The following is a 22321-nucleotide window of genomic DNA, read 5'->3' as shown; positions in this document are numbered from 1 at the left end:
TTATATATTTCCACGCTGTTGGAAGCGCATTAGCATCCATAGCATTTAGGCAACGGTTTTTCATTTTACTTCTATAAATTTCCACCTTTTCCATCTCCAACGCAATGGATGGAGAGTGCACTGTTTAAATGACTTTAGCCTCTTTCCATTTTACAATCGTTCCTTCAGTCTGTGCTATAATTGATAATATTGTGTTGTGTCGTTTGTCAAAATTGTATCAAATGCTCTTTTTTTTATAAAAATCGAGAATGATCTATAAAAGAGCACCTAATATCTGTAGCTTGCTACGGAACGATAAAGACAGCGTGAAAAAGGAAGGTAAAGCTGGGGTATATAAAATTCCATTTGAAAATCAACAGTTAGGAATCGAAAAAGATTATGTGGGTGTGACTAGAAGAAACCTGGCAGTACGTCTGCGAGAACATACATACAATTTTGACAAAGGACACAACACTATTAGCAATTATAGCACAGACTGAAGGAGCGATTGTAAAATGGAAAGAGGCTAAAGTCATTTAAACGGTGCACTCTCCATCCATTGCGTTGGAGATGGAAAAAGTGGAAATTTATAGAAGTAAAATGAAAAACCGTTGCCTAAATGCTATGGATGCTAATGCGCTTCCAACAGCGTGGAAATATATAATAGAAAAAAGAATGGCATTTAAAAACTCTTAAATCATTTCTTTCTACTTAGCTTTGTTTTCTATGTTTTATTTGTTTATTTATTTATTTAATATACACACTTCTTTCAATTTATTTTAAAGTTAAATTATTTTTTGAATTTTAAATATGTAAAATATTCGAAAATGGTACGTTCCATTTTGGAACATTTATAATATTAAACCTGACGATGGCCTATATTAGATAGAGTGAAAACATTTGTATAGAAGAATTTTAAGCTCAGCAAAATTAACTGTGGTGAAACTGAAGTGAATTGTTTGCTGAGAAAGAGCTGGATAGATGTGAAGTTACCAGTTTTAGTATTTTCTCTCCTTCTGTAAGACATCTTTTTCGATCAGCCACACATTCTAAAATGTCACAAAGTGTAATCATCGTGACATAAACAACTACGAAATCAACTAGGATTAATGTCGGATACAAATGCGAATAAAACGTTTTGACTACAGAGAGAAAAGTTATTAAAAAGACAACACACAAGTAACTCTCGTACGTTGTCAAGCACGTTATACCCTTTGTTGCAGCCATTTTGGTCGACTCATACGCCAGCTATATTTACTGGCACAAGCGAATACACTATACTAATAATGTATTTTTTCATACTTTTCGGTTATCCGACTTTTCAGTTATCCGACCAACCCCAGTCCCCAATTGAGTCGGATAATCGATGCTCTACTGTATTTCGCAAAGACTCTTCAGTCAATCCTTAAGCATGCCATTATATGGTTTTAAATGGTATTAAAAAATGAAGCTGGACATATCAAGCATGTTTTTTTTTTAATTGATTGAATAATAAAGATGTTTAGCTATTTCTGTATGATCTATTATAACAAAGTGCTAAATTTTTTCCCTGGTAGCAACTTTTGAAACTTGCTTCCATGGCTTCAATAATACACACCAAAAATTTGTAAATATGATTAGAGCAATTTAAAACCAAAACTACTTAACAGGTAAACTTATTTTATAGACATCTTGTACTTAAAAATAAAATATTATAATACTTTATTATATTTTATGTATTATGTAAGGAATACAATGTTTAAACATATTTTTTTATCTATATTATATTCATGGTTTAATAAAAACTTTCAATAAATAAATCTTATCAAAAGTTTTTATATTTAAGATGTTCTGAAAAATTACAAGTAAAGCATTTTTTTTATTTTATTAACAGCAAGCTAAGGCAGAACAAGAAGAAGAATATATAAGCAATACACTTTTAAAGCAAATTCAAGCATTGAAGAAAGAAAAAGAAATTTTAGCATTGAATTATGAACAAGAAGAGGAATGTTTGACTAATGATTTATCCAGAAAATTAAATCAAGTAAATATTATTCTATTTATTTTTTATTTTATTTATTATGAAGTAAATCAGAAATTTACCAACATAAGAGATAAATTGATACAATGCATTTGATCAAGACAGCTATTATTTTTTATCAGTGGTGATGGAAGTACTAAATATTGTCCTGTTCATTCATGGATCATGCACTCCACTTAAACTGAGTAGTTTATAATGTAGAGATTTTAGCTATTGTTTTTATGTAATTGTTAGTTTCATTTTAAATACATTGATTTCCCACTTAAAATGTTAGAAATTCTGGCAATATCAAATACTTGTATTTAGCTTGAATATAGAAATAAATGGAATATAGCACTTTATTTGATATACTTTTCTATAATAAGATATAAAGGTTTATTAGTTTTGTATCTTAGAACAAAATGTACACACATTTAAATGTTATCAATGTGACTCATCACTCTGAATGTTTCTTTCTATTTTATTTTAAATAAAGCAAATTGATCAACAAAAACATCTGTGCTTTCAATATGTTTTTAATAAGTTACCGTATTTACTTTCATATAAGATGAGGTTTTTATTCATTTTTCACTGCTTTAAAAACTTAGGTTGTCCTATACGTGCAAGCGTAGGATTCTTTTCATTTTTGCAATAATTTTTGTAAACTGGTATTCACATTTTTTACTGGATTCTCACCTTCTGGTATTTAAAAACAAAAGTATTTTATCTGGGTCGTTTGAATTGTTCTTGTGTATTGTCAGGAGTAAAGATGAATAGCAATAGGAAAAGCAAAGCTTTTGAATTGATTTCCAAAATTACACAGGAGCCGGAGCACAGGAACAGAAGTTTTAATTCATTCCCATGTGAAAACAGATGATTATTTGGAAATCAGAATTCAGAGAAACTCATAAGTCTAATTGATGAAGAGTGAATTTGACTGTTAAGAATTGTGTGAGACTGCAGATTTTAGAGGGGAATTTTTAAATGAAAGAAAACTTTTTTCGTTGTTTGAAATTGTTGTAAATATCCCCCTTAGAAAAAACTCCTCGCAGAGTATCTGAGCAGAGGTCTCCTACAACTATCAACAGTTAGATGGGAAAGTTGACACTTGATTGTCAAGAATTGCAAGTCATTGTCAACAACAGACTGCTTTCTGATGACAGTCATATAAAAGGTGCGAGTCACCGGAAGCTTGGGGGAGTTTGCACACAGAAGTTATATTTGGTCTTTGTGGCTTTTCTGTCTCTCACACCTCCATGCAACGGACTTGACCTAGTCCTCAAAGACACTGGTAGAAGACATCAACAACGCCCACTGCTTCCATAAAGAACTGTTATCACTGCATATAGCTCTTCTCTCACTTTAAAGGTAATTATTAGCAGACTGCAAACTCTCTCTCGAAATGGAAGTAGGCATAGCTGTCATAGAGTAGACTAAGTAGTTGTTAATTATAGACTTTAAAATCTTATATTAACTGCATCTAGCCTATATATGTATTTAAATCTGTGTAGCCTCATGTATTTTAGTGTTAGCCGTATAATAAACCTTTATTTTGTTATTTGTTAAACCTGTCTCCTGTCATTCCGAACCCGGGACTCCTGCTGACTTTCTCACCCCCTCGCCACTCGATAAAAACCATCCGAAACGACAATGAGGTTGGGTTTTAACAACCTGTGCAGTGTAAGTGGTCATTAGGGATCGTCCCCCTGGCCCGCTGCTTATCTCACAATTGGCAAGAAAGGTTCCCAATTGTCCAGGTTTATGTTATTGATTTTACAAGATTTTTCCTTACAGTTTAAAATGCCAGTAATTTTTGCAGGACAATGTGTGCATTTATGTTCATTTGATATTTTACTTGTGATTAAATGAAATAAAATTAGAATTGTATTAATAAATCTAATTTTCTTTAGTTTGATCTTTAAAGTCACACCTGTCTTATATGTGAGTAAATACAGTATTTTAATAAGTATGACTTTAAACAGTTAAAGTAAATTAATAGAAATATTTAATTGATAAGAGCTTAATTAGTATCAAGATCAATGTATTTATTCATTAATTATTAAGCTTCTAATCCACTATTATGTCAAGCTCAATTTTGCTGAATGTAAGCTAGCGATCAACAGCTGTACTTACATTAGATTAATAACTAATGGCATAACAATGTTTTGCATTTATAATCACAATTTCGTGGCAATACAAACTTATCAATACACTTTATAGTATTTTATTTACATTTTTTGATAGTTTTCAGTACACTTTTGTTGTTATTAAATGTAATTGCTGTCCAAATGTTAATATATCATCATTTCCCAAACAGATAATATTTACACTCCTATTTATGTGTTGCATCTTATGTCTTCTCCTACCACTTGCATAATAGTGAAATTAGTTTATTTGATGATGATAATTATGAAATACATTTTTATATACTTTATTTAATCCTTAATACATTCCTAGCTGTTTAAAGAATTTTTTATATTCTTGAGTTAATAGTGTTGCTAAACTGTTTAGGTTGGTTAACCATCTTTTTACTGAATTAATACAAAGGTATTGAAACACTTTATTATTTAAACTATTTTATCATTATTGGTAAAATATTCATATAAATTTCCTTATTCAAATAAAATGCATATTTATAATACACATGGCAATTACTTTTTTCCTATGCAATTAACAACTAAACAATCTATATGACTACTATAAGAAGAAATATCAGAAATTAGTCTCTACATTAAAGTATGTAAGTTTAACTAAAATGGAAGAATGGAAACAAAAATTAATACTTCATATTGCAAACATTGCATTAAATATTAATATAACAAGAGTTTTAAAGAAAGAAATTGATTATAATGGACCAACAAAACTTTCCAAAGAGGATTTAATAGTAAATAGAGAATATAGTAAGAAACATAGATTACAGATATAAAGTGGATATTATGGAAAAATTACAAAATATAGTTATATGATATAAAATATTTAAGAGAAGAAATGAAATTAAAAAATTTAAAAATAATATGATTCAAGCTAATAACTTTTTTAAACAACATAATACAATTATTGAATAATTGCATTAGGTATAATTAATGAAAATACATATAGAGAATTAGAGCAAGCTCCAAAGAAAGGAGATAAAACAAAACTAAAAAATTTAGGTACTTTTGGGTTAGCAGGACGCTTACTACTTTCTGCAAAATTGAACTTTTATTTTGCATTTTTTACATAAATAAAATTGTAAACATTAAATAATTACAAAGAAAATTTTTTATCTAACAATATAATTACAAAAAATGTCATTTTTAATAACTACGTGATATCATACAGGAGGCATAAAGTTTGAGATGTTGTGTAACATAGCTGTAAAAGTTTCCTGTTTGGAATATTGTCTTCTCCAGATAAATTCTATAAAATACAATTCTAAAATTTTATTCATATTACCAATCTTTAAATTAGGTTGATTTATTAGGGAATGAGCATATACCTCTCACATAAAACTGTTCCAGTCCACAGTAGTACTTAGATTTAGACCTAGTTGCATTTGACAGAAATTACAGAATGTTAATTCCAACAATCGTAGATATATGAAACGTATGGCATTTAAAAGTGATATGTGTGATCCTACAAAAGAAGGGAATTAGAACCCAATTGTTGGTTTTTTCCCTTCTTTTCATGTCATGTTCTTATGACATCTCCATTTAGGACTATCTGATGAACAAAAATACAAAGACATTTGGTGATTCTTTGTGCAAAATCTTTCAGTATGCAAAATTCCTTGTTTTTGAAATAAACTAATAGTGCCTTCTTTGTTGTTGGGAAGATCCCATAATATATAATTCATTTTCAATAAGTATTAATAAATCCACTTGAAAAAACAAAACTTGCTACACAAACTCTACAAACAAAAAAATTAAGCTAAATGAAAACACTTATCGCTGATGCATAAAACCACTTTACATGATCATGTGAAATTTGTGATGTATAAATGATGACATCCCATCATCAGAATTATAAAAATTTTAAAAAAACATAATAAATAATATAAAATCAAAATTATAAATATAATAAATGTTTATAAATAGTTACAATGACAATTGAAGTAGAATAAAATGAATTTTCACTCCTTCAGTCCTTCAGTGATAAAAGCATGTAAATATGCTAATTGTTTTATTGAAATTACTGTAAAAATAGTGTGCGTGTTAATTCACAATCATCCTTCATAAATTTTTAAATCCTATTAACAGAAATAGTAAGTTTGCTTCCTTTTTTACTTTAAACATATGAGCCCCTTAAAGCCAAAATGGTGTAACTCCACTTTTGAAGAAATCTACATTAATGCTAGAAATGAATTATGAATATGTAAAACTACCTACAGGAATAGTGGTGTAACTCCTAGTTCCCCAAACAGCTCCACAGTTGGCAGCACAAGTTTATGCAGTCAGCAGTGCTATCAACTACTATTCTACTAAAAGTCTTTATATCTCAAAACAGTATTTAATGAACTTACACCACTTTTGCTTTAAAAGGCTCATATAATCTTTTGTATAATGGAAAAATTCAGATGCATTCACGATTTAGATGGTACCTATTGACTGGTATCTTGCTAACTGAAAAGTACCAAAATTTAGTAATAGTTCAGTGAAGGAACAAAAAAAGAAATAAGAAATAGGAAGCAATTTATACCATATTTTTGCAGAATGACTGGCATGCTGCATGTAAATGAGGAAAACCAGCCAGCATGATGACAAAATTGTGGCTAAAATATAAAATTAATCCGATCTAACAAAACTAGTTGTTAATTAAACATTAACGAAAACATTCTTCTAGTTCAATAAAATAACATTGTAATTTGACCTACTTAAAATCAGGAAGAGAGTTTTCATTTACAAGACAATAAAACAACAACTTATTGACAGTAGTAGTAGTAGTAGTAGTTAGTGTGGGCTACACTGACAGCTATGCAGACCTTAAAAATAACACCTTTCTCTCAAATTTTACACAAATATAAATTGAGATAATTTACTGCAAGTTTCTTAAATTTAATATGTTTATTTTTGCATTTTTGAAACATAACAATAAAAATACACATAAAAAAGCTCTTTCAGAATTTTAAGAGTATTTTATGTCATTAGAAAGAAGACAAAATGAAATTAAATGTTTAATTGTAGTTTTTGATGTATTGCTGACAGTTTTACAGTTTTTGGATAAAAACTTATTTGCTTTTTTAATTGTTCTCTAGAGAGGAATCTATAACTTCACTTAAACTGGCATGCTGGCATTAGATAAACTGGCATGCACGTTTTTACCATATGGAAATATCTGATTTCATGGTCTCCTCAGATAGATTGGCATGCTGATCATTACTTGAAAATACGGTAGTAATACTTTAGAGATACAGCAATAGATGTAAGAGTGAAAACAAACATCTTTTAAGCTATTGTCCATTAGTAGATATGCAAAATTATCTTCTATATATCTTAGAATTATTTCTAAAAAATAAATTAAATACATTAACATTACCTAACAATTGCATTAAAATACTGAAGTGCTTCTGAATAATTTGACCAAAACTAACTTAATGGTCTTATAGGATAGCTTCGTTGGATATCAAAAATATATCTCCTTTCATATCAATGAGTAGAATAAATAAAACTTTGGAAAATAATATTTTTCCAGATTGCTTAGCAAAATTTATAGTATTTATAATACAAAATAATTACTTTAAATATAAATGTAAATGGTACATCCAAATCCAAGGCTTTAGAATAGCTTTTAAAATTGCTGAACTGTGTGTGATTGATATGATATAAGTATATTAGTTAACGACAAGGTATTTGATCAAATCCAAACACACAGATTGAGCCAGACTACTATACACAACCAGAATGTAATCATTTTTCGTACACTGTGAGAAAATATATAGGGATTGTAAGAAAAATATGGCCATAAATTACAAGATCACCCTCTAATGTGGAGATTTCTGTTTGAAGTGCAGCAATAAATATTACAGGTGATATCAACAATCAGTTAGATGACATATCTTCCTTTAAATTACAATGTTTGATTCACCTACATTCTTTTTTTGAACTCTACATTTTTTATCCTGATGATGATAGCTAAAGTTATTAAAAACATTTGTTTTTTCTTATTAAATAGTTTTTTGTTTTATGCTGGAGTTTTGGTTATTTTATTTATCACTTTTACTCAATTCTCATACTGCACAGACAAGTTTTTTTTCTATCTTTATTTTTGAGTTAGAACTTTCTATTTTCATTTCATCTTGAAAAAACTTAGACTGTAAAAATTTCTTCTAATTTTTATGCCATTACTTTTGCTCCACAATAACATATGCATTAATAGTCAGAATTATCCGTCCAAAGGTTATACAAATGTCTTTAAGGCCAGTTTATAGACTAATGACAGCAAGATGTTGCAACATGGAGTTCATAGAGTTGTGTTTTGTTTTGCTATCACTTTGCCAGATGTCAAACTATAGAGTATACAATGCTTGATGCTATATCATCTTGGCATTCTCATTTTTGCCACGTCTGCTACAAATTTTGCAAATTGTGTTTTAACAATTCAGCTCCAAAGGTTAATGGTGTTCAACATCAGTGTCATGCTGCATCAAGTTAAATTCTGATCACAATTTGACTATAAACCATTATCCTGACTTGTTAACTTTAGTGATGGCTAGTGACTTTGAAATTTTATGCTGACATTGTGCTATAGACTGTGTTGGTGGAAGTTGCCATTGTGTATGTTTGGTTGAATAAGTGCAGAAATACAGGATGTCCCATAAATTTGTAAATAGTTTAAAAATTCATAAAAGTTGAAAGAATTGGTATATTTGAATGTGGTTTGTGTAAAAGTTATTCTTACAAAGGGGGAGTTTTTTGGGTAGAGAAAAAGAAAACAGTTCAAATTTTTGTCGATAGAAGACACTGAATGCAAGAAAATCACTGGAATTCTGCAGGAAAATTACGTTTATTTGCATGCAGGCAAATGTTTACACTTACAGGCATATCACAGCACTAGAGTACTTGTTCTATGTGTCTGCCTTCACCACATCAGAGGTATGGACCTCTGATAAACGTGGTGCACCACTGCGCGGGCAATTACACAAACTTCCCGTTTCTTTGAAATGTCATACTAGGGCAGCGGTTCCCAACCTTTATTGGACCAGGGACCACTTTGATTTCACTGTTGCTAGCAGGGACCACAAGGTTTAAGAAAAATAAACTGTGTCAATCTAAAAATAAACTTTAATCAAAACTCTTGAGTTTAACGATTATATTAATAAGTAATCGTTAAACTCAAGAGTAACATGCTTTAACAGTACTATTATAATAGAAAACATATCATTTTTAGTAAAAATTAAATTCAATTTGTATCAATGTGGGAATAATAACTCAAAATTAATAAAAGTTTTAAATCTTTCGCGGACCATATTTTAGCTCTTGCGGACCACTGGTTGGGAACCACTGTACTAGGGAAACCAATCCAGCAGGAATGATTGGACCTGAACCTTTCTTCATTCTCTTCTGTGTCCTAAACCTTTGTAAAGTTTCAGTCAGCAATTTGTGGCTGAGATAAAACAACTTCACCAATAGTGTTTTATCCACCAACATCAACATCATAATGAAAACTGTATGTCAGTGCCAGTAACAGGAAAATTCAGAAATAAGCTCTTAATTGTACACCCTGCATTTTATAAGATTCAGATTTGCACAATTCCAGTGATTTTTCTTGCATCCAGCACCCTCTATCAATGAAAATTTGAACTATTTTCTTTTTTCTACCCAAAAACTCCCCCTTCGTGAGAATAACTTTTACGCAAACCACATTCAAATATACCAATTCTTTCAACTTTTATGAATTTTAAAACTATTTACAAATTTATGGGACACCCTGTACTACTAGTAAAATTGCAGTTTACTAGTGTTATTAACTTGTCAGCTAGTTAATTGCTGTGATGTTGTGAATTTTCTCCAATTTTGTAATAATACAGTAACATATTTAAAAAGTAATTTATGCTCTGTTATGAAAGCTTTCTACTTATGAAATGGATGTTCCATTTGTATTAAAAAAAACTAACTTATCCAGCCATGCACAAACTATGTCCAGCAAGAATTTTGTCACTCTTTTCTTAGGTGAAATACTAATATATCTCTGTGTTTTGATTGATGATTAGCCAAGCTCTGCTTCTTAAAACATATCTGTTTCATTGATAAAAATATTCCAAATTTTCTCCCTGAAAAATAATTATAAGTATTAAAGCTTTATATGCTTTTAATGACTGCAATGTAAATTCCAGGAGAGTTATATATATATATATGTTACAGTCAAAACCCGTTTTTAGTTAGAACACGTTTTAACTAGTTGAAACTAGTTTATACTGGACGTCTTTGTTAAAACCCGTTTTTGTCTAGTTAAAACTAGTTTTAACTCAAATTCATTTTTGACTAGCTGTAAATTCTGACTGCGACATATAGAGTGATTCAGGGAAAGATGCCTACTTTTTGATATTTTCAAATGGTGACATCAGATATTGTCATGTGTTTGTATGATGAATCGTTGGTAACTCCTGTTTTAAGATATAGCCATTCTAATGCTTTATTAATGTTTATTGATAAAGGATAAAAAGTTTTATAGCTGTAAATTCTTTAAATGGTAAATGATTAGACAAAATGCATATAATACAGGATAAATGCAAGAAATAATCATCAGAATATTTATAACAATAATAATTAAGTATTAAATAGAAATGACAACTTAGATGTGGTATAAAGCAATCCCTGGTAGGCAGGGAGAACAAAACATAGTCAAAGTTTTAAACACTTATTATATTCTATTTAAATATCTTTTTTTAAGAACTAGAAATTCAAGTGATAAGTTAATAAATGCAGAAGTCAGTTTTTGAAGCAATGAAGAAATAAATAGAATAAAAGCATAAATAACTAGTCAGTAAGCTTGTTGAAGAGAGAGAAGCCAGAAGCACTTTTGCTCCTAGATGCACAAAACAATATGTGCAGTGGTTGATTCTTTGTATATATCCAACACCATCTATAAACTATGGATGCACCAATAAGCAAATTGGCCATTTACTGATTAATTGACTTTGCCTTATTGGCTGCTGATTATTTATAATGTAATTATGCATTGTGACAGGAAGATGCATATTATAAATAACTAATATAATAATTCATAAGTTCAAGTGTGTAGGTCAGTGTGTATGAGCACTGGGAGCAGGATTAGATTATACTGGTGGGCTTAGTTTGTGTGTCCTAGGAATTAATATATATTTCTTATATATTTTTACATGTTGAATTTAATGTGTTTTCCAAATTTCTCTGTCTCCCATGATTTTCTTGATCCAACATATATGCTTATCAATAATAATAAAAAACAAGAATGGCCAATTATCATGATTAATAAACAAAATGACTGGTATGGCTGATTACTGTTTATCAGCCAACCAATCAGTGTAGCCCTACTATATACAGTATATTCTGTAATATCATGAATAAAATTAGTTGGAATTCTACTAAACTATAAATGCTAAGGAAAAATACAGAATATATTCTCTTCTAATACTATGCTGAATATCTTTTTCATTCAGCATTTTTTTTTTTAAATTGAAATTTATTTCATTCTGAAAAAGATGATTATTTAAGACAACTGAAAGTATTTGAAAATAAAAATTGTACTGCATTTTAAAGGTCTGAGTAGTAGTATTACAAGTGCTGTTTTCAGTGAAGTACAATTTTGAAAAATAACCAATTAGTCAGTTATTTAAACTGAATAATTGGCTGATTAATTAATGAACAAAATCTGATAGATTAATTTTATTTATAGGAATATATTTAAACCAAATTTGTTTTACGTTATCTTAAAAGTATTAATAAAATATGAAATTTGTTGTTAAATTTTATTATTAAATCAGTATTGGTTTTTATATTTATTTTAAAAATATTCTGCAATTGTATTTATAGTTACGTCAAGAGAAAGTTCAACTTGAGGAGACACTAGAAAAGGAACAAGAAGCACTTGTTAATAAACTAATGAGGAAAATTGAAAGACTTGAAGCAGAAACTTTGACTAAACAGGATACTTTGGAACAGTTAAGAAGAGAAAAAATAGAATTGGAGAATACATTGGAACAAGAACAGGAAGCATTGGTTAATAGGTTGTGGAAACGTATGGATAAATTAGAAGCTGAAAAAAGGTAAATGGATAAATCTTTGTATTTATTTTATGCATGCCTACACATTCTCATATGTAAGCAGTTATTGAATAATTATTAATTTTAATACAGTAGCCCCTTGTTATATTGTGAATTCAGATATATTGCACTGTTTTTTGGTCCTCCAAATTTTAAAAGCACTTGAGTCGATAAGTTTTAAAATATCAATTGCCATTGAATTTCTTTTTGCAACAAAATATGGTATTTCATTCCTATCATTGTTCTTGAAACTACCACTGCAGATGAAACAACAAATTTGTCAAGATCTAAATAAGGAAAACAGGCAGATAGCTCAATTATCATTTATGTAAATTGACAATCAATAACGTCAATTCACATAAAGGTATGAAATTTCAAATTCACTGTAATGTGTAAGGATAGGATTTATTTATTTCTGAACAGAAAGTTCTAAAATTTTTATTTTGCTTTTTAGAGAAACTTTACTCTGTAATTTTGTAAGTTTTGATGTTCTATTATACGTTCAATATTTATTTTTTTAAATTTTCAATTACTGTATTTACAATTTTTTTTTTGAAAAACATAAATTACATGAATTTTTAATAGGTGATTTATTGTAAAATATAGTAATGTATAATAAAATTGCAACTGATATTTTGTTTTTATATTGACAGTATTTGTCTTTAAATATCATTGTTAAAGAAACAATAATGCTAAATGGGCATTTGTGATATCAATGTTTACATAAATATCATTTAATACGATATAATCCCAAATAAAATTCAGTATTGCAAAACAGTTTATTTTATATTAGAAATATTTGCTGATGAAAGAATAGAGGATAGAGATTTCATAGCATGTATAATCTGTTTTAGTATAAACCTAAATTTTTAGTACTTTGTTATATCACTTTTTCTTTGTCTCCTGACAAGTGCAATATAATGAGGGCCTACTGTTTTAAACTTATAAAAATAAGCTGTTTTTTGTTTAAGTAAACAGGTCATCATATAAACAGTCTTTTAAAATTTAACTTAAAGATTCATGTTGTTGATAAACTGTTGTACAATTCTGCCACAAGTCTTTCACATAATTCTGAAATATTGTTTAATTAAAAAAACTGTTTTAATTAAAACTGCATACCGTATATTTCTGCAGATAAGACGAGGTATAAATTTTCATCAAAGTTTTATAGTTTTAGCATATATCTGTCCTATAAGATGACCCCAAACTATCAATGGCCTATGAATTTAGTTTAGATCAGCGATCATCATCTGGATAATAATACTGTATAGCATGTATGGAATTATGTCCTATTCATAATTTTTTGAATGAACAAATTTTATTTTCTGTCTTGCTATTGCTGCAAACATTCGCACTGATTCAGGCATTCGGGTAATGACCTTGACTATTCACAAAAACGTTGTATGGGCTATTCTACTTTGTGGATATGCCCTACTCTCTACTAGTAAATAATTACGGTTTGTCCGTTTTTGTATAATGGTTTTAATTTATATAAATTTCAATCTAATTTTTTTGTATCTGTCCTATAAGACAACCGTGGATTTTGGGGGCCTTTTTTTATGATTCAACTATCATCTTATCTGTGGAAATATACGGTAATATTTTTAACACTGTAATGTCATATCTTTTTGGAATTTGGAAATATGCATTAGAGTAATTATTATTTCTCTTATGTACTGGGTTGTTCAATAAGTTTTGTCGTTTGATAAGAAAAACATGATTTTATGGTTTGAAATTCATTTTATTATTCAATATAATCTCCCTGAACTTCAATACACTTGTTCTAGTGATCTTCTAATTTATGAATTCCATCCCTGAAGTGAGAATCTGGAAGACTCTCAAAATATGCTTCCACAGCTGCTATTACCTCTTCATTCGATGAAAATCATTTCCCACATGAGTTTTTTGAGATATGAGAACAGCCAGAAGTCAGAGGGAGCTAAATCTGGCAAATAGGGAGGATGTTGCAACAATTTGTATTTTAATTCACTGATTTTTGTGATGGTTTTTTGAGCTGTTGAGGGTGTGTTGTCTTGATAAAAAATGATTTTTTTCTTCTGTAAACCAGGTCTTTCCTCATGAATTTTTACATCCAGCTGGTCCAAAAGGTTACAATAATAATCTGAGTTTATTGTTTTACCAGTTTGGAGGTAATCCACGTACAAAATTCCTTTTGCATCCCAGAAAACTGATGCTAACTAATATGTTCAATTAATAGTTCTTTTGTTCTGTTTTTACGAAATGTTGCCAAACTGTATTCTTTCAGTCTTTTGGTCTTATAACGGTCCAAATCAAACCATTCCTGTTTGAACTTAGATGTCATTCTATTTAGGTATTTGATTCTATCTAGGCTCAATTCAATTATATAGTTACTGCAAATTTCACTTAATTTATTACCGTATTTTACGGACTATAAAATGCACATTTTTCTTCGAAAAATTGCCTCCAAAATTCAGGTGCATCTTATAGTCCGTAGCGTCTTATAGATATTTTTTTAAAAAAAATTGTTTAAAAATTAAGGTGCGTCTTATAGTCCATAGCATCTTATAGTCCGTAAAATACGGTATATATTTCTCTGAATATTAACCTGCCTTATGAACTATTTCCATTCTATCACCTATATCAGACTCAAATTTTTTAATGTTATATTTATATTTCTTCATTCGTAAATTGACTACTTTACTTATCTTTTCATTAGAAAGTGGTAAATTTAAATTTAATTTAATGGTCAATTGTATTGGAAAGTGATCTGATAAATCATTATCAAGTACTTTGAATTCAACACAATAGTCCAAGATAAATTCAGAATATAAGATATAGTCAATCACTGATGCACGTCTCAATGAAAAAAGGTATGTTTACCAGGATAATCCTCTACCATACCACCATTTAAAATAAAGAAATCATGACTTTTGGCAAATTAATTAATAAATTTCCTTTCTTATTGACTTTTGTATCGTGACTTCTTCTTGTATTATAAACCATCAGAATTATTTCCATTATAGATTAAATTGCATTTGTTTCCAATTCTGGCATTGAAATCTTCAAGAATTAGTCATAAAGAGGTAAAATATGACCAGTTCAAAAAGGTTTTCTTGATTTCTTCAAATAGACTTTGGAGTGTTTTGCAGGGAGGAGTATGATGTTATGATATACGAGGGCTGTTTCTTTTTCAACCTCCAATGGTCCATAAAACAAAGACAAATGTAAATAACAAAATGAATTTACCAAAAGTTAGGTACAAACATGGTTACTTTTCGACATAATCACCGTCTAGATTGAGGCATTTTGTCTATTTGTGGATGAGCTTTGAAATCCCCTTTTCATAGAATGTTGCCACCAATGACTTGAGATGGGCCCTAATGTTGTTTTGAAGATCGTCATTAGTCTCAAACCTGTGCCATCCTAGATATGTTTTCTGTTCAGAAAAGAGGTCGAAGTTGCTTGGTGCTAAATCAGAGCTATACACTGGGTGTTTAAAGGTGGTGAAGACTTCCACCCAGCTTGGAACTTTTTAATGTGTGAAGACTTCCACCTCTTTTGTGAACTGTAAATGTGGCAAGTACATCACAAGATTACATTTTGTCTAGAATTCTTTTTAAAATTTCCTATATTTATCTTCTAAATTCTTATAATTTTTTGTAAATTTATTCCTATACAGTGGGTGATCAGTTAATGAACAAATGGGATAATGAACACTTTCGCGAAAGATTTTCATGTTCGGACAACGAACACCTCACAGAACAAACACAAAAAGAAGCAATGTAAAATAATGAATACCAATTGGTCTTCCCTTGTCTTCAGACAATAATTCAAAACTTTTCGGAGCACGGGAAATCAACGCTCAACCCAGTTTATACTGATTGGATAATATTCCTCTGAAACTCTGAAACTCTTCCTTGTAATTCTAGCCTTTTATTTTTCTGACAGAAACAATTTTTTTTATAGTATTTGCAAGACTGTCAGGCGGGCACTCGTTAAGTTTTGCATCAGTTTTTATTTTCAAAAGGTGAGAGTATAATAGCAAAGGTAGAGAGTGGGCAGAAGATGGCTGATGTCTGAAGTTGCTGGGCAGTATGGCTTGAACAGGTCTACAGTAGGCTGCAGTTTAATCTTATCTAAGAAAGATACTGTATAATCAAGAAGACTCAAGCAGCTAAAGGAGTAACAGAAATCACATCTGAGAAATAAAGAACATTGAAGAGATCTTAATGGAACCTGAAACTGATCTGACAACAGAAGAATGCCAAGAACTCTTGAAACATCAAGAAACTCGGCAAGATATGTTTTCTTCTGAAAAAGAGGATTAATGTCGATATCTGCTATTAAACATTTTTTTGAAGAAGTGGGAGGATGTTAGTACGATGGCATCCAAACCAGGTTGAGGTTAATAGGCTTAGGGATCTCTACAATTACAATGCTATTAATTACTTCTGAAAAATCCTGAAGAAGAGAGGAAAGCAATCAACAATAGACAGATTCTTTAACCCCCACAAACAGAAAAAACATATAAAAATGCAAGACTGTGTATGTATGTATTTTTATTATTACATATAAATAAATGTAGTAAGAAAGTATATATTTTTTATTTTTCGGGGTCTTCAGAACGAATTAATCAAATTCCCATAAAAACCTCTGGTAAATTGATAATCGGTTAATGAACAATTCGGATAGCGAACAAAGTCTTGGAACGGATTATGTTCGTTAACCGATCACCCACTGTATTTGCAAAATTTTTGGTATAAAGTATGGAATTCTAAAACTGTTATTAATACAAATCAATTACATCTAGTCTATTTTTTTATATTAATACTTGAGAAAATTTAATTTTTTCTTCTACTAAAAATTTAAAATTATAGCTTTTTAAAAAATTACTTATTTTAGAATGCTTCAAGAGAAATTAGATCAACCTCCTTCTACACCTCCATCCCCAAGCAATGTGAACAATGGAGATACAGCTGCCAATCTTGCTTTGCATATTAAGCATCTTCGTAATGAGGTTTCTAAATTAAAGATGCAGTTAATTAATACTCATCAAGAACGTAAGTAATGAATTTAAGTAATAAATTATTTCAAAATAAATTAAGGTTTTCAATATAATTATAAGATATGATGTGCTTCTTATCAGTTTTTATAATAATTTGTACATTTCTGCTTAATTACACGATTGATTTCTGATTATTTAATTAAATGTGATCAATAGTTGTCCAATATTACTTAACCAGGTATTCCTAGTTTTGAGAATTATAGATTTCTAATGTTGTATTTTAGTTGTGTGTGTCTTTATAAACAGTATATACTATAAACTTGTCTTAATCTAGATTCTGAAAAGATGGCTCGTTATGCTATTGAAGAAAAAAATATACGTGAAGAAAATGTTAGGCTACAACGCAGACTTCAGATGGAGACTGAAAGGCGTGAAGCTTTATGTCGCCATCTCTCTGAAAGTGAATCTAGTCTTGAAATGGATGAAGAAAGGTATATATAACTGTTTTTACATATATTATTTTAATTTTGTTCATATATTTTTAAAAAGTTTTTATAAATGTGAAAAAATCCTATATATCCAATTACTTTTGATCAATAATTTTACAGTTTATTCTATACATTAAGCATGCAGTATGAAAGAAAAATAAAATTTAAAGGTTTCAATAATAATTTTAACAAAAGTAATATATTACTATTATTAAATTATAAATTTTTATTAAAGTATAAATTTTGAAGTTTAACATTTTTTAAAGATGTAAATTTAGTTTACTCAAGTTTATTTTACATTATGCTTATATAAATACTAGGTGTCTTTGACAGTCCAATCACAGCATTTTGCATTGCTTTGTGATTTTCTCTTCTTCTATGTTGCAATTTATATAATAATTCTGTATATAAACAATATTAGTTTTATATATACAGTGGAACCTCGCTTAAAGAGCGCCTCGCATAATGAGTGATGAGAAGAGGGGAAGTCCTGGATTGTGTGCATGCTCCATCATGCTATTATCTGCATTTTTTTTTTTTTTTTTTTTGTGCAAATTTAATTCACATTCCAGGTTGGTTCATTCTGTGCTAGAAGAAAAGATGATAATGATTCACGCTGTTTAACAATGTATATTGTGTAATTTTCTTTGAATAAACGTTATACGTAAAATATTGTATTTACTCGCATATAAGACAATTTTGCATATAGGACAAGGTGTGACTTTAAAGATCAAAATAAAGAAAATTAGATTTATTAATACAATTCTAATTTTATTTCGTTTAATCACAAATAAATTATCATCAAATGTACGTATTAAGGCAAACAACCATGTTTTCTTGATGCTATCACCTTTTGTCTACTCGGACTCGTCCTCCAAAGCTTTGTTACAATTCTCCTCTTTTTCACTCTTACTCACAAAGCATTGTCCTCTGATCTGTTGAGTGAATTTAAAATGCAGTATTTCCTGAATGACTGCTATCAGCTTTTGAAGATAGCTTTTCCACACACCTGATACCCATGTAGCAAAACCAAAAGATTATAATGCATGTGACAGGAAAAAGTTTATTTTTAATGATTCAGAATGTACAAATATTCATTAAAAATACCAATTTAACAAATATGAAATAACTACATTTATAATCATTGCTAAGTGACCAGCTATTTTCAAATCATTTCTTTAGAAGTGACATTCACATTGACCTCAATAGCACTCTGCTATAATGGCAGCATGGTTCACAAAAATTATTGCAAAAATGCAAAGGATCCTTTGCTCGCATGTATAGGACAACCTAGGTTTTTGAAGCAGTGAAAAATGAATAAAAAACCTCGTCTTATATGCAAGTAAATACGGTATTTGAGTATTTTTTCAGCATGGAACACATTTTATTTTATATTAATTTCTATGGGAAAAATTGTTTCGCTTAATGAGTGTTTCGCATTACAAGTAAGGTTCTGGAACAAATTATGCTCGTTAAGCAAGGTTTTACTTTATGTATTAATTGAATATCTATAAATAATGAAAGTATGATAAAAATTAATTGATGAAAAGATAAAAGAAAACTTTGTTATTTAAACAAGTACATATAAAATTAATAATAGTAAACGTTGAAAAACAGACAGATGGCATTTAAATTAACATTATGTTCAGATGCCATTACATTGTATGAAATGTTCGTGTTTAAGTTTCACATCTCATACTGTCTAAAATAATAATGCCTAAATTGACTTTTATAAGATTCTCTATTTTTCTAATAATATACTTGACATCCCGTTTCAGCACTACTACATTTTTTTCAGCATGAAGTCTGTTAGAAATAGACAGTAATTCTCGATTACAGCTTGATAGCTAAGGCCATCTTCCTTTAAAGCCCAATATTCGACAAGAGCCTGTTACGTGAATCCTCCTTTGCAGTATTCAGCTATTAATAATGGCATGTATATAATAAATATCTTTATTTTCACCTGGTGAAAATAAAGATAAGAATATTTTTACTTTTAACTAAGACTTCCTCTCTTTGCTAATCAGAAACTACACCAGTATAATAAGTTCTAATTATAAACAAGATTCTTATAAGACTGTTTGCATATTCCCTTGGAATACATTCCATTGAATCTGTAGGTGTAAGTTTCTAGTGGTAAACAAGCTTTTATCTGGTACTACAGTCCTGACAAAAAAAACCTCGGACAGTAATTCATTTTAATCAAGCTCTAGCTTATTCTTTAATAATATCAAACAAAAATTTTGTACACTTCATAATAATTATTTTATATTAGTAAATGTTTACTGATATTATAACAGAATATTTTTACATTAAAAATTTTCATGTTGACAATATTAAAAAAGTTACAAGCAGTTAAAAAAAAAGCATGCGGATTCAAGTCCCACTTTGGGCCGATTCTTTTCTTCTAGTTTAATCTAAATTAATTAATTAAATATTATAATTATTAATTCTAATATGAAATGGCGCCTAATGCCACACTCTAGTGCCAAATTCATTTCTAATTTATAATCATTATATCCAAATTTAGCCTGATCATTTACTACAGTTGTGGGTGTATATTTGCTTAATATCAGGTTTTGATTGGTTTGTATATATGTATAAAAGAAGTTCAAGATTTTTAAACAAGATGTATTGCATTCACCATTCAAAGATTCAGTTATATATGTTATAGTCAAAACCCATCTTTAGTTAGAACACGTTTTAACTAGTTTATACTGGATGTCTTTGTTAAAACCCGTTTTGTCTAGTTAAAACTAGTTTTAACTCAAATTCATTTTTGACTAGCAGTAAATTCTAGTTTTAACTAGACAAAACGGGTTTTAACAAAGACATTCAGTGTAAACTAGTTACAATGCATCCTAACCAGAAACATATAGAGTGATTCGGGTAAGATGGTAAGCGGGAGAAGATGCCTACTTTTTGATATTTTCAAACAGTGACGTCAGATATTGTCATGTGTTTGTATGATGAATCATTGGGCCAATATTGAGTGCGGAAAGCTGTAGTTGGCTACCGTTACCTCATTTTCTACGTCCGAGAAGAATAAAAGCTAGATAAGAACGAAGTTTTTGTTGTGAAATGTTTCTAGAATCTTTTTAAAACAAAGTTAAAATAGAAATTATTAAAAATTGCGAAAAACAATGTGTGATGTAGTTAAGATTCTAAAGTTTTCATTGTGAGCTGCCGCCGATCCCGATCGGACACGCTAGAACACGTGACTCCGCAAGGCATCTTATTCCGACAAATGGGAAAGATGCCACATTTCTCTTGGGGTAACATGTCTATTTTTTGTTAATTGAATTCCAATATGCCTATTTTTAATAAATTTTTGTTTTCTCGTTTTATTGCAGGATACGCATAGAAATTATATAAGGACTTCTCAAAAAGGTTTTTGGACTGAAAAGAGCTTTCAGCTAGCTATAGAGCACGTTAGAACGGGCGGAAACTTAACAATACTTATACTGTGCTGTTATACTTACTATGAAGTACTTTGTACTACATATGCAATAAATAAAATTTGGTTAAGATATTCGAAAATTAATTTTATGCAATTATATTTGTTATCTTACCCTAATGGCATTTGGCATCTCACCCGGATACTTGGGGTGAGGTGCCTAAAATGCCAGACAGTAAAAAAGTCGTCATTGCAAACACAATATACAATTATTTTTCATATACTCCAAAGTTTTATTTGAAAAACATGCTCAAGAATATGATATTTTCGTTAGAGGCCTCCAAAACCCAAATTATCGGTATAATTTCCTTTATAAGCATAATGTTAGACATCTTCCCCCAAATCACTATACATAACTTTATTTCCCCCAAACATATTTATGTAGCTAAAATTAGTTTTAACTAATGTTAAAAGTTAAAACTAGTTTTATCTAAAATCAAAACATGTACAGCAGTAAATTAACTAGACAAAACCCATTTTGTCTAGTTAAAACTAGAATTTACTGCTAGTCAAAAATGAATTTGAGTTAAAATGGGTTTTAACAAAGTATAAACTAGTTTCAACTAGTTAAAATGCATTCTAACTAAAAACGGGTTTTGACTGTAACATATATATATATATATCTGTTTTTTAAAATTATTCTAGTAATTCGGACACAAATCATTCATTGTATTCATTCAGACACTTGGCAAATTTCATCTTTAATATTTATTTAGTTGAGTATTTAGTTTAATATTTACCTAACTAAAATTATTCTCTTTAATTTAGACATTTCAATGAGATGTCTTCTCAAGGTCAAGTGATACCACGTTCCAGAACTATGTCTAGTCCTATTCCATATAATCCATCAACTACTGGTTCAAGGCCTTTGAGTCCAGGTAATGCTTTAATCATAAAACTTGTGGATTTGGTTTAAAATAACTTTAGTCCTATTATTGATTTAATTGACGTCAACAAATGGTTAAATTAAAATTAAAATAAAAAAGATGCATTTATTAATTACAGTCGAGTCTGCATAAGTCGACACCCCAAGGGGAAGTGGAAATGTGTCGAATTATCCAATGTGACGACTAAAGTGAAGTTCGAAAAAAAACCACAAAACTACAATTAATAAAATACAGTAGTGCGATATACAGTAGTATAGGCTTATAATACATTGTGTCCTCCATTTACAATTACTCTGTAGATGAAA

At 29.5% G+C, this 22321-nt stretch overlaps 1 protein-coding gene across 1 annotated transcript in view; it reads left to right on the top strand.

Annotated features, from left to right (window-relative positions):
* Nucleotides 1–22321, top strand: part of LOC136986352 (coiled-coil domain-containing protein 6-like) — a 44923-nt gene that overhangs the window by 16171 nt on the left and 6431 nt on the right. The window contains exons 2-6 of the mRNA XM_067283867.1: nt 1853–2002; nt 11968–12200; nt 17082–17239; nt 17519–17675; nt 21898–22007. Coding sequence (XP_067139968.1) covers nt 1853–2002; nt 11968–12200; nt 17082–17239; nt 17519–17675; nt 21898–22007 — 808 coding nt within the window. The remainder of the gene's footprint in view (nt 1–1852; nt 2003–11967; nt 12201–17081; nt 17240–17518; nt 17676–21897; nt 22008–22321) is intronic.

The sequence above is a fragment of the Centruroides vittatus genome, unplaced genomic scaffold (assembly GCF_030686945.1).
Source record: "Centruroides vittatus isolate TY-2023 unplaced genomic scaffold, ASM3068694v2 scaffold_1015, whole genome shotgun sequence".
NCBI lineage: Eukaryota > Metazoa > Arthropoda > Arachnida > Scorpiones > Buthidae > Centruroides > Centruroides vittatus.
This window is presented reverse-complemented; position numbering and strand designations above follow the sequence as displayed.